The 13707-nt window shown below is 48.1% G+C and overlaps 1 protein-coding gene and 1 long non-coding RNA gene across 2 annotated transcripts in view; both read right to left on the reverse strand.

Moving 5' to 3' along the window:
* Positions 1–4540: 4540 nt before the first annotated feature.
* On the reverse strand, positions 4541–7463 carry LOC135812724 (uncharacterized). Its single transcript, XR_010552935.1, has 3 exons — positions 7264–7463; positions 6800–7081; positions 4541–5383 (listed from the first exon to the last, which is right to left on the reverse strand). It is a non-coding gene; the product is annotated as an uncharacterized LOC135812724 (long non-coding RNA).
* A 1558-nt stretch (positions 7464–9021) lies between these two features.
* Positions 9022–13707, reverse strand: part of LOC135812088 (fibrillin-2-like) — a 160228-nt gene continuing 155542 nt past the window's right edge. Inside the window, exon 38 of the mRNA XM_065325417.1 lies at positions 9022–10015. Coding sequence (XP_065181489.1) covers positions 9516–10015 — 500 coding nt within the window. The 3' untranslated portion in view covers positions 9022–9515. The remainder of the gene's footprint in view (positions 10016–13707) is intronic.

The raw sequence follows: 13707 nt of genomic DNA on the forward strand, positions 1-13707 counted from the left end.
CATAATGATGTACATGTACATGTATGTACCCATTTCAAACCCAATGCCTTCCATATTCGCTATGGTAGGATCGGAAGAAGGATTACCACAGAACTGACAAAATTCTATTTTATGTTTCGGTGAAGCAGGAGCGTGCGAGCGGTACGCATTCAAACTTGCAGCCGTGTTTCAGCAGCTTTTGCCTCAGAAGCCTGCTGGCGATTAGGGTTAGCCATTGGCGGACTATGCTCGGCCAATCGTCAAATTACGCTTTTGATTATGCTACAATTATGCCAACAAATATGCTGAATTATGCTGAATTATGCTCGGTTCCACTATGTATTCACGCTGTACATAAAGGATTGAGAAACCACGCATACACACGGCCATGCCCTAAGCATAATTTTTGTCTAAACCGAAAGATTATGCCGACCTTACACGTTGGAGTCCGTATTATTATGCCGGAGCATAATTTTTTGACGAGATCCCAAGATTATGCCAAATATTATGCCGGCATAATCCACCAAGGGCTATGACAAGGAGTCGTAACTGGGGTATTTAAAAAAAACATCTGCAGGCTTTCTGACAAAGCTGTATTATGCCCCCAGCATAATTTGCACGTTTGCACGGAAAGGCAATGAAGATAGCTGCCGATACGTTCCGCACCGAGCATAGCGAACTCGATCTCGCTATCAGTCTGGCAGAGGAGAAGGGAGCATCAAGCTGGCTCACCTGCCCACCCATCGCTCGCCATGGCTTCGCTTTGTCGAAGGAGGAATTCCGGGATGGCCTCTGCCTCCGTTACGGTTGGACGCCTTCTCGCCTGCCCACCACCTGTGTTTGCGAGAAGGCATTCACCACTGCTCACGCCTTGTCCTGTCCTTTCGGTGGGTTCCCCTCGATCCGCCACAACGAGGTGCGCGACATACTGGCAAGCTCATTGAAGGGTGTCTCCCACAACGTCGCAGTGGAGCCACATCTCCAACCCCTGACTGGGGAGCAGTTTCAGCTCCGGTCAGCATCAACCGAGGATCAAGCTCGTTTGGATGTGGTGGCCAGTGGAGTTTGGGGGGTCGGTTCGAACGCACTTTTATTGATGTACGGGTGTTCAACCCTTACGCGTCTTCGAACCGCACCTCCTCTCTCTCTGCCTGCTACCGGCACCACGAGCAAGAGAAACGGCGTCGATACGATCGGAGAGTCCGAGAAGTGGAGCGATCCACTTTTCTCCCCTTTGTGCTCTCTTCCACCGGAGGATGCGGCAAGGGTGCAGCTGCACTGGTCAGCCGGATTGCACATCTCCAGTCGCTACGTGGGAGGGAGGCGTATTCTGTGCTAATTGCCCACCTCCGCTGCAGACTGTCTTTCGCCCTGCTGCGTTCGAGTGTCATGTGTCTGCGAGGGGCTCGCCGAGTTTGGCAGCCTCCAATGGATGGCTGTGCCTCCCTGGCTGTCGTGGAGGCTAGGGTGTCCCGTTGAGCCTTGGCCCGTGATTGTGCGGACTATGCTATGCTTCTCTTGCTCTCTGATCACATGTGACGTCATCATTATGTGATTTGTTTCCAATCCTCCGCCATGCCATCGCCATGGCAAATTGTGTTTTGTTCGCCCGTAAAAGAGGCTTTTTAAATTATTTAAAAAAAAGCCTAGGCCTAGACTTGACCGGCCGTCGTGCCGACAACACTCCAGTCGACAAGTCAAGGCCATCTAAAAAGTGAAAAGAAAGGATAAAAGTTTTTTTTGGTCCCATCGGCCTCTTCATATTTGTGCAGCTGCACTGTTGAGCTTCCGATGTAAAACAAAATAATAATAAAAAAAAATAAATAAATAAAAATAATAATAATAAAAGGAGAAAATGGGGCGCAGGAGGTACTAGTACATGTAGGTCATTTTTATACATGAGCAGATCAGAGACTGTTTCGGCAATTATCACCGTGTGCGTTTTTCTTCCCTCTTTTCCAACAAAGCTGCAATGCTATGGATTTGCCTACCGCCTTCTCTTACCTCTATAACCAGCCTCCCCGAATTCAAGCATTCTCTCTATCAGCACTGATTTTCGCCGACTATATTCATTACACTGACGGTATTCCAACTCCTTCATTACCAGATTTTGTATGCCTCGATCTATTTCCTTAGCCTATCCTCGATTAACTGCTCCCTCTACATAAAGTTGTCATTTCATTCTTCTTGCAGGAGATCCCCTCGACAGGCCCAAAGCCTTTGGGAAATCCTTAAATAGAATAAAATACAAATACAATAGTGCGTGACAGCTAGCATTGTCACATGACCAGGTATGTACACAGAAATGCGGGAAGACATTCAGCCAGGGTCCGTCCTAGGAGGGAAGTCGCGATCATCTCTCACGCCCCTTCTTGCTGCAATGAATGTCTGTGCGCTGGTGTATAGGCCTGGGCGGATAATGCTAGTAATTTTGCGGGATAATGCTAATGTCAATGCCAGAAAAACTGTATCATAATGCTACTTGTAATGCTGCTGTTCCTCTGTAATGCCAGCAATTCACCAGTAGTAAGTATGGAAAAATGGCTTGGTTTGGGCAGTATTGTGCACGTTTCGTAGTTCTGCGTAGACTGCATGGAAAATGCTACAAAATCATGATCATGAGGCCACACTGAAAAAGTCTGTGGTTCGACTCACCCGACCGACCGTACATTTTTCAGCCCAACCGTTACTTTTTTTCGGCGGGCTGTCGTGTGACTGACGTACGTGGACTGAACACGTCCACGTCTACGTGCTGTGCAGCGTGAGTCTGCGGACGCAGGCGGCTCCTTTTGGACTTGACTTGTAGTTGTACTGCAGTGCAGTGCAGTGAGTGGTACGACTGCTGCCTTGTGCTGGTAGTAGAGTCTACTCGATACGACCACCGGCAGACTGGCGAGACTTATTTTGAAGTGACCGTCCGGTTGAGAGTGATTGCCTCGTTCCAGATTAAGGATTAGCCAGTGATCCCTTTATACAACATGTATGGCATAACACTGCGTAATAATGCCGATGTACTGGGTGTCTAAAGGCAGTACAGTGTATTTACATGTACTAAAAAAATATATTAAAAAAAAAATCCGCCCGCCCGTAAAAAAATGTCCATGTTAGTCGAACCACACACCTTTTTTAGTTTGGCCTGATGCTAATTTTATGCTGCTATTGCTCCATACAATCCCTTGCAGCTAGCTGTCCAGCGAGGAAAGTCTCGAGTGGAGGCCTCTCGTTCTGCTCGCTCATTTGCCTGGCATTCAGTAGCACTTCATCGCCAAGGACTTCAATTCACAACAGTTTTCACACTGCGCTTCAAGCCTTTTTCCTGGTGAACTTGCAGCAAACGTATGAGCTCTGCTGCGCGTGTTCCCTTTGTGTGAGACACAGAAACAGCTAGTATCTCGGTACTTCAATTGGCTGGATCGATGTCGTCCAGGTTCTCCTTGCTATCGTCACCACGACTCTAACTGGAGACGATTTCTTCACCATTTTCCGCAAACAGCAGCTAGCGCAGAAATTTCGCCATCCCTGAGTGTAGGAGATGGAATCCGTTCGATCAGGTCAAAAATTCTTCGTTGAGACTGGAGGAGTAGCAGCTACCCCCCCCCCCCCCCCCCCCGGGAATATTCTACCGGAAGCCCTTTGACTTCCCTGACTGCTGAAACCCTTCCTGCCATGACTGCTACTTCTTCAAACAAGCGAGATTCTCTTTGGTTCCACTTCACTGCATGCACTCGAGCGTCAGCGCGACACACAGCCTTTTTACAAAACATCATTTTTCTCAAAAAAATGATTTTCATCCTAAGCTTGGTTTTCGTAGAAGTAAGGGCCATTTGAGTATAATGCCACTTTTGCGGAAATGTAGTGTTATAATCAGAGAGTCGACCCGGGAGGCGACACGCCTATCACTTGTGCACAACCATGATCGACTCAACGATTCAAAATATTACGACCTGCCCGGTGTGGACCATGGGACAAGTCCGTACATAGTCATAGGTCATAGCGCGCGGGAAATCCGTACATAGCGCTAGCGAGAAATCGTCGTCTTCGTCCTTTCGAGAACAATTGTGGTCAGACTTTCGATCTCCATTGCCGAAATACAGCCATCTGTGGCCATCGCTGAGGAGTTCACTTGTTCACTGTACTGGCTTACTCACTGGCTTTGCACTGCCACTCGAACTCTGAGGCACTTTGACCACCTTAGATGAGGTAATCCTCTGTTTAAAAATTGCCTCAATATTTTCTCATCTTTAGGGCAATGAAGTAAATTCTTTCCTCATGACTAACTTTGATAGACTAAGTTGCCCTGTCCCAGTGATCTACAATACTTATAATGCACATTTGTGAAATATTGGACGAATCCAGCGAAATGACTTACATTCGAAATTACATTTTCCAACGTTTTCCTTCACAAATAGTCCCAATTTGTTTCCACCTTTAGGGCAATGAAGTCAATTTTTCTTCAGGACTAACATTGGCTAACAAAATGGCGCTGTCCCAGTGATCTACAATACTTATAATTATTACACATGTGAACTATTGGGAGTCAGAGTGAGGAAATGGCCTAAATTGAAACTTGAACTGTTCTGCCATGTTTTATGCAGTAAACACAGGGCTGAGAGCCCGCAAGAGCCATCCCGGAAGATCTTGTGCGCCACCAACCAAACCTTCGGTGAATGTTCACAAGGTTAGAAGCTCGCACAGATAACACACATTGGATGCTAATAGTAATACAATGCACTCAGGAATGTGTGCAAATACAACAGAATTAATTCCGAATAAAGTCAACAATAGCTGCCTCAACACAGTGCTAACAACCTTCCGCATTTTCCATATTTGAGTGGAAAGAAAACGCTGCAGTGGAGAGTCCTTAGAAAAGACTGAAAAAATATCATCATATCGCTGCACGAGATCATCCTTATAAGTTATAACGTCAGCGGATCGTACTGTGGTTGATTCATACGGCGGTAAATACACACCTGTCCACACAGGCTCTCTAAACTGAAAAGTTATTCTGGCACAGAGCTTTCCTTCCCACCACCACCATCATCAGTTCGCATCTGGCGCCTAGTCGATGCAGGGTGAGTGGTGTTCGATATAGCATGCTGGTACATCAGGTAGCGCATAGTTGATTCATACGGTGGTAAATACACACCTGGCAATATGGCGGTAAATACACGCCTGCCCAGACACGCTCTCTAAACTGCAAAGTTATTCTGGCACAGAGCTCTCCTTCTCATCACCACCACCACCACTACCACCACCATCAGTTTGCGCCTGGCGCCTAGTCGATGCATGGTTAGCGGTATCCGACATAGCAGGCTGGCACATCAGGTAACGCATGGCACATAGAAGATGGAAACGACATAGCTTGATTGCGACGTACATTTCGTTCTCTCGGTTATGCTGTAGCCTGAAAAAAGGAAATAAGACAATGCATGCACATGACACAGACAAGTAATTACTGTTACAAATAATGCATACTGCTTGATAACAGAGAAAGAAAGTCAGTGGTCACACAAGTTTTTGGTCGTCCCTGAAACGAAGATCGTTCCAGGGGGGGGGGGGGGGGGGGAGCTAAAATCTCAGTCGACTGACGCTATGCATACACATGCATGCGATTTTCGTCGTCCATTCATTTCGGAGGGTGGAGAGGGGTCCGAGTACGAAATGAATGATGGTTTTTTTCAGGGATGACTACACACTTTTGAGATGAGCCCTTATTGCATCAATTTATCGTCTGAATTGCGCAATTGAGTCCCACTTTTATTATGTTGGGTCCAGATTTCAAGACTCGTGAAGTTCGAGGCGAAAAGCGAGGCCGATGAAGGGACGCCAGTAATTCAGTCTAGTCCGGTGTCATGGAGAGGGACCGATGAACCGGCAACAAGAGAATTCAATACGCATGCTACTCTTCAGTTCATTGCTGGGGAAGACTACTCAAGGCCACGTCACTCCGGCAATTCGATGTACAAATCAGCAGCAACACTTGCAAACGTATTCCTACCAGCTGACCAGCAAGTTACCAGCCATCAGCTCTTCAAATAATTCCAACTTAACAAAGAGAGGAGATGGACAGATCGGAAAGTATCGTGGCAAGCTCAGGACAACACACTTCCGGCCCTATGTAACAACAGTGGAAAGTGCGTGCCATGGTATATTTTCGAAAGCATCTCAAGAACCAGCTAATGTGGACTGGGAGTCCATTTGCATCGTCCGATCAGCTGCTACAAGTGCCGTGAGCCAATGGCAAACACATTTGACAGAGACTACTACCTCTGCTGAATGCAACTTTGGCATTGCAGAGATCTACAAGCACGTTATCTTATCTATCAATAGAGTTGTATCCTCGGATGACTATGTGAAGTGTGAGGTCGTACTGTACTGCAGACGCGTCTTCGACCTGGTTGAAAATGTACGCAACAGTTCCCACCCTCTTGACCAGAGGTCGCACACACCCTAGGATTTTGATGGGTTTGTATGACTCCCAGCTCTTGACTTTTGTTGGGTGTACGAGACGCACGCACAGTTTTCGTAGGGTGAGTACTTTTTCATGTAGTACTGAATGCGGCAAGCAGGACTCGCCCATCCGCCCCTCCCCAAATGGATCTACTCGAATGGTTGCGGAGGTAGGGGTGCCGCGAGTCTGGCGGGATTTTACGACATACACAAGCGCGCACACACGCACACAATATACACACGCACGCACACATATACACACGGACGCACGCTATGTCGCACGTCTTGGGCATGGCTTCGTGAATACAAATAATAATTTAATGTTATAATTTATAGTATCCAAATGTTAGAGCAGCTTTACAAAACCTACCGTTCAATACTGGATCATCTTGTGACAGCTTCCTTGCAACACCCATGACTTGACCCCACTTCGTCTTGACGTCGGGAAATCGTTCACACCGGAGTTGGGACACGACTCATTGAAATCCAGGCTTATCTGCTGCTGGGAGCAGGACAGAGCTGATGGACGTCACCAGCGGCTGTAGAACAACCATAAACGAGTCTTCTTTCTCCGCAGTCAGGCGGGACAGCAGCTTTGCAACGCAAGCTTCTTGCCTTCTGTGGGTCTTTAGCGGCTGGGATTCGGAACGCTCTGTAGAAACCATTGAACAAGTACTGCACTCTATCAACCCACAAGTATTTCTTCCAATTCATGATTATTCGCAACTTTTTATGCAGTACGCGCACCAGATCAGAAGCCGCTAAGTAGCAAGGTTGAAAGTTTCAAGACAAATTGAAAAATATAATATTAAACATAGAAAATTCAAACCATACCTGTGGCCCAAGCCAACACAGACTGAGCGTTCACGCGAAGAGAACGTAGATCTACGTCAGCTGAGGTTTCCTTAGGATCAGGAGGTGATTCTTGACCCGGATCTGGATCGCGATCAGCAGCACTCTCTGCCTCCATCACGATCATCAAATGCAACTAATTACTTGGAAAAGTAGTTCATTCTTCTTCTTCTTTCCGAGCTACGATTTCCCACGATCCTATCGATCCTGCACGAGTCCGTTCCCCAAGGATCTAGGAGTGCACTCCCATGGCATAAGTACGCGGAGTAGTTGGTTTATAACTCAGGGCACGCACCGGGATATCTGAGGGAAAAGTGGGAGAAAGTGCCGCGAGTCAATCATATTCATAGTCGGCCCCGGAAGGCGTCGTGTCGCCTCCCGGGTCTATATGACTCCCTGGTTATAATGCTAGCATGATGCTCGTTGCAAATCGCACACTATAATGCTACTTATAATGCTAGCATTATCCGCCCAGGCCTACTGGTGTATCTAGTGTGAGTGCCAAAACGCCCAATTTCTTACAATGGGGGAGAGGAAGAGAGCGGATTAAGCCTCCCCACACTGAAAAGCATGAACAGAAATCCCTGAAAAACACCTAAAGAGACCCGCAAATGTTTGATTACACAAACTGAGCACGTTTCCATAGCAATTCAGAGCAAAACATTGAAAACAAACATTGAAAGCAAATATTAATAATATTGTCAGTCTACATGTATATGAAAAGAACATTGACATCCACAGTAACTGTTACGTCACGGGATAAGTACCCTTCCGCCTTGTATCTGCCGCACTTAAGTTTCCATTCCTTTCCGTCCGTCCGTCCGTCTGTCTCTCTGTCTGTCTCTGCCCCTGCGTCTGTCTATTTGTGTCTGTCTGTCTGTCTGTCTCTCCCTCTTTTTTCTTGTTCACGAAGTTATCGTGCTTCGCTTCTTTGTTGTCTGCTGCACATGCAATGACGGCTGCACTTGTCATGGCCACTATCACTGCAGTTGTCATAGTTGTCACCATAGGGCCAGCGTAAACCCAAAGCATACCAGCAAGAGTATAATTATTATACTCTTGATACTACCAAGAGTATAATTATTATACTCTTGATACTACATGTAGTACTAGTACTAGTACACCAGCTTTGCTCAAAATTGTACGGGATCGGTATTGTGACAACAAATACTTGGAGTTGCATACTCTTGGGTGATGTGCTCTTGCGGAGGAGGGAGCTATTGTACTACCAAGAGTACATAACCCCGGGGTGGGGGTTACATGTATGTACTCTTGGTACCACTCCCTGCTTCAAGTGCCAGCACCCCTAGTGGTGCACTTTGAGAACCCCCCCCCCCCCCCCCGGTGCGGGCTCACGCCCCTACATCGGGCTACCCCTAAGACAGAATGATAGTAGCAAGAGTGCAAGAGTGCAAACAAATTGTTTATGGACTCTTGATAGTAGACGACTGGTCGAAATTAAAAAAAAGCGACATAGTTAGTCCAAACATGCACGTGTGTATCCAACTCTCCCCCCCCCCCCCCACCCACACACACATGCACATTTACCCCCCCCCCCCCCCCACAAAAATACACACACAGACATGCACGCATGCACACATGCACGTTTCCCCCCCCCCCCCCTCCCGTCCCCCACATCCACCCACTGCCACCCACAGACATGCACGCACAACCACTATACTATCCCTACAAGCAAGCACGAAGGCGGAATTCAAAAGACGGAGGATACTCTTTTCTCTATCATTACCTTATGAGACAATATGTGTAGGGAGCCACAGGAAGAGACTGTATCAAAGTATCAGACTAAAACAGAGCTGCAACAATATTAAAAGGGATTTAAAAAAGACGGAGATTTCTCATACTTATCAAGGGTACATAAATAAATAAAAAATGTTTATGGCTTGCTATTATTATGATAGATCATTTTGGTAGGTAGAAGGCCATCAGCAGAGGTCAACTCGGCATACACATTATCAGAGCAAAGCAGAGCTGCAGGTCTGGACAGTATTCAGCCAAACTCACTGGCCACTAGCTACTGATGACCAGTACTAGTAAGTAGGCGCTTGCGTGACGTCATGCATGGTGTTCAGGTGAATGCAATGGCGCGGCCAACAAGCATGTGCATACACGGACCGAGGGAGTGCGTCTGCTTGTTTGTGTGTGTGTGTGGGGGGGGGGGGGGTGAAATCATTTTTGTCTGCTCTCTACGTACATTCTGCAAGTAACATGGAATTCTAACACGAGTATTCTTTTCTAATCAGTTTGGGGCTGGCGTATCTGTTGGTCTCGTCGAAGTTCTCCTCCTCCTCGCATGATTCCTTTTCTTGGGCGGCTTTGCTGGCGTACCTGCTGGTCTCGGAGCTGGACTCATCATCGCCGCACGATGGTCCCCGGTGCCAGGCGTTTTTGCTCGCGTATACGCTGGTGTATTCGCTGGACAAGGAGCAGGCTGCCTCCTGATTTGGCGACCGCTCTACGCTAGCTCTCGTGTCGGAGGTTGCGCCCGGCCCCTTGTTCAGCACGGGAGACATTGGGGTCCTTAGGAGCATGGACGTGCTGAGCATTCCCGTGAGCAGCGTGAATGGCTTCCTCACCTCCGCGCTGCCAGATCTCCGCGAGCGACGTCGCAGTACTACGAAGGCCACCACAATAAGTACAATTACAGCGGCAGCGATAGATCCGGCAATGGGAGCCACCAAGTTCGTCGAGTTCAGTTTGCCAGGTGTCTTCAGATCTGCAGGCCAGATAACACACGCACACAATTGTTGGACATATCTGCTGGAAGTTATGGGTCATTAGGACTGAAACGATTATACCAATTCAGGGATGAGTTTATTGTCATATTAATTTTTTGCATAGCAGTTTTTGCTATACAAAATCACAATTGTGTAGCACTCTTTGATTTTGCATCTTTTGATTAGCAATTTCTTTGAAGGCTGGGTGTTTACCACATTGTCCTTCTTGAGAGTGATGCCTGAAAGCACATTTTCAAAAAACCCCGACTGAATCATAATGTGCACGCAGATTGAGTGCCTGGAGCACATACACTGAACTGTATGCATGTTACTTGACAGCGCAGGCTAGGCATGGATAGTCTGTATGTATCGCAGTTTTCTGCGAGTCATGGTGACTTTTGAGTAGCAGTAGATTGATTTTGCATCGCAAACTGTGATGCGATACAGGATAAATTCATCCTTGCAATTACTCGTTACGCCATCGATAATTCCTTATCAATCAAGTAATCGTTACGTTATAGATTACACGTTAGGGTTTCAGTCAAAAAGTACTGAAAACCCTCGTTTTTGTGAAGTTTGAATCAGTTTCCACTGTGAGCATGCAGTTGCCAGGGGCATGGTGCATATTCTGAGGTTAAATTGACTTTATAACTGCCATGTTTCAGAGCTACCCTGTCACCAATGCAGATTTGTGGTATTATGAAAGCCTAGCTTTTGGAAACAGAGTAATTTTTCCACAAAATTCTGACACTATTAATAATTTTGCTAACGATTATAATCGATTAATCCATCGTTAAGCTAAGCTTAAAGTAGTCGATAGGTGAAATCCACGATCGTTTCAGCCCTATAAATAATAATTATTATTATACTCCTGATACTAGGTGCTAGGTGCTGGTTGGACTTTTGGATGCTCTGGTTGGAGGAAGAAGCTTGAAGAAGCTTGCTTGGCTGCTGAGTTGCTTGGTTGCTGTTTGGTCTGGAGCTGGCTGGGGCTGCTGTTGTATCTTCAGGTTGGCTGAGTTGGCAGTGTCCTGCCATTGGATGAAGTCCTGGTCCAGGTCTGGTCTAATCCTTAGCGCTAGGGCTGGCGCTGGATCACGCGCTGGAGTGGAGTGCTCACGCCTCTGTTCACACTGCTGGCTTGTCTTTACGACGCTATTTTCGAGACTTGCTGCGGCCGTGTCTGCGGTAATCTGGTGCAGGATGAGCCTGGGTGACGTCGTAGACTTGGCCATTCTCACTTTCGAGGAACTGCGAGGTTTAGCTCGGCGGCATAGCATTGATGGCCTGGACAGTATGGCTCGCGGGGAGGTGGTTGGGAAACTTCGCGAGGCTGGTGTGGGTGTGTTACACTCATCAGCTGCTGGGGTCGTTGAGCGTTTGGATGAGATGATGCGGATTGTCGCTAGCATCAGTGACGAGTTGGCAGCGCTGAGAGACGACCGGGGGCGGGAGATAAAGGCTGCAGAGGAGAAGGGAGTCCCCTTACTAGAGGTTGAAGTTCCACCGCCTGCTGCTGACAGCGTCGGGACGTACAGTGCGGCAGTACAGTCGTCACCATGGCCACAGGTACGTGATCGGGACAACGTACGGGGACGCCCCAGTACGAGTCGCACTACGCGATATCAAAGTCACCCAGGCACTCAGGTCACGTCACATGTCACAGTACCCACGTCAACGACACGATCCACAGCACACTCCTCCGGATCTAAGACTGCCGTCACATCCTACTATCAGCGCCCACCAAAACAATCAACAACCCTACGAGCGGCATCCAGAACAAAATGCAAAGCCCTTTATGTGGGAAACGTCCACCCTGGATGTTCTGCAGAGAGCATTGAGAAGTGGTGTAGCGACAGGGGAGTCTCCGTAATAAAATGCTCAGTTTCGGAAACGAAGTACTTCGGTCTGGCTTTTGCCCACGTGGTTCTCTCGGAATCCGACTTTGAACGATCTATGTCTGCCGACTTTTGGCCAGAAACCCTGCGTGTACGAGAATGGCGATTCGCATCTGACCGCATTGCTACCTCCTACAACTAACTATGACTTCACCCACTCTCTCTCAGCCACCACCTTTTTGCCCCACTGTGGAACCCATGCAGCATGATGTTATAAGTAACCTTGTCTTCCCCAACACTACTGGAACACTGAATCCACTGGCCCGTCCCTTTTATCCTCCCATCCATACTGCCCTTACCATCCTTTCCCTCAACTGCCGCTCAGTGGTCAACAAAGTAGCGGAACTCACTGTTATGTGCAACATCTACTCTCCGGAGGTTATATGTTTGTGTGAAACATGGTTGTCCCCTGCCAACCTCTTCTCATTGGCAGGCTACACAGTTCATCGACGGGATCGTCCCACTTGTAATATTCAATCAGCCAATCCTACCAGAGGTTATGGTGGGGTAGCCATACTGGTGAAAGATGGCTCCTTTACATCGGTGAAGCCTCTGGCGAATCTTCAGCAACCGGGCTTGGAGGCCATCTGGCTTGAGCTTCGCACAGCCAACTCACCCCAACGTCCACTCATAGTCTGCGCCACCTACCGACCTCCTGGTGGTACCCTGGCGGATATCCAGGCCTATTCTGATGGTCTGGAAGACTGCCTTCTGTCAATTAATCTATCTGAATCCACACTACTCCTCACCGGTGATTTCAATGCCCATAACTCGAGCTGGTTGGCTGGTGATCGGACAACCCCGGTGGGTCAGTGCCTTGAAACTGCCTTCAGGTGCTTCGGATTAGAGCAACTGGTCAACTTCCCTACGCACTGGAGCCCAAGTGGCCGGTCATCTTGCTTGGACCTCATCGTCACAAATTCACCCCAACAGTTCCTCTCCGTTGATTCAGCCGCTCCACTGGGTAGCTCTGACCACGTGCAGCTCATCTGTCGAATCCGTCTCCCCGCCACGTCCAAAAATCCAACCCTACACCATCACTTCCTCCCAACATCTACCCCTACACCCCCAGGTTACAATTTCAAGTTGGTGCCATGTTGCGTATGGGATGACCTGAATGCTGAACTTGCTGATGTCCACTGGAAATGTCACCTCCGCAGCTCGCACGTGGATGACGCTCTTTCGTCTTTCCACTCTATTCTTAGCAGGGCCATGGAGAAGCACCTCGGGTACTTCTCCCGGCGTCCACTCTCCCCCTCATGCTGACGTTTAGGTCAGCCACCTTGGGTTGATGCCCCCCTCCGTGCCGCCATTAAGGCAAAGCACGATTTCTACAGTGTGTGTAAGAAATACCCAACCCAGCTTAACATGCATGTATATCGATCTCAACGGAACTTGGTGAAGAGTCTGACTAGATCGAAATACCGGGGATACATTCAGTCCGTACAAGCTACGCTGCAGGACAAAAACCGCCCATCACTGTTTCAGTTCGTGAACAAATTAAAAAATCATAAAGTATCTCGTGACATCCCGACACTCACCATTAGTTCTACGTAGCAGGCTACTACCTCTTCAGCTAAAGCCACTGCATTGAACTCTCAGTTCGCCTCAGTGGCCGTGCCTGATGACCCTTCTCTACCCATTCCCCCCATTGCCGAGGAGTCGAGTGAGGTTGACCGTCTCACATCTGTCTTTACTACGACTGCTGCCATTCGACGTTACATTCGAAAGCTCCCGTCTGACAAGGCTCCGGACCCAGACGGCATCACTAATCTGGTATTAAAGTCCCTTGC

This window comes from Sycon ciliatum, chromosome 3, assembly GCF_964019385.1.
Source record: "Sycon ciliatum chromosome 3, ocSycCili1.1, whole genome shotgun sequence".
NCBI lineage: Eukaryota > Metazoa > Porifera > Calcarea > Leucosolenida > Sycettidae > Sycon > Sycon ciliatum.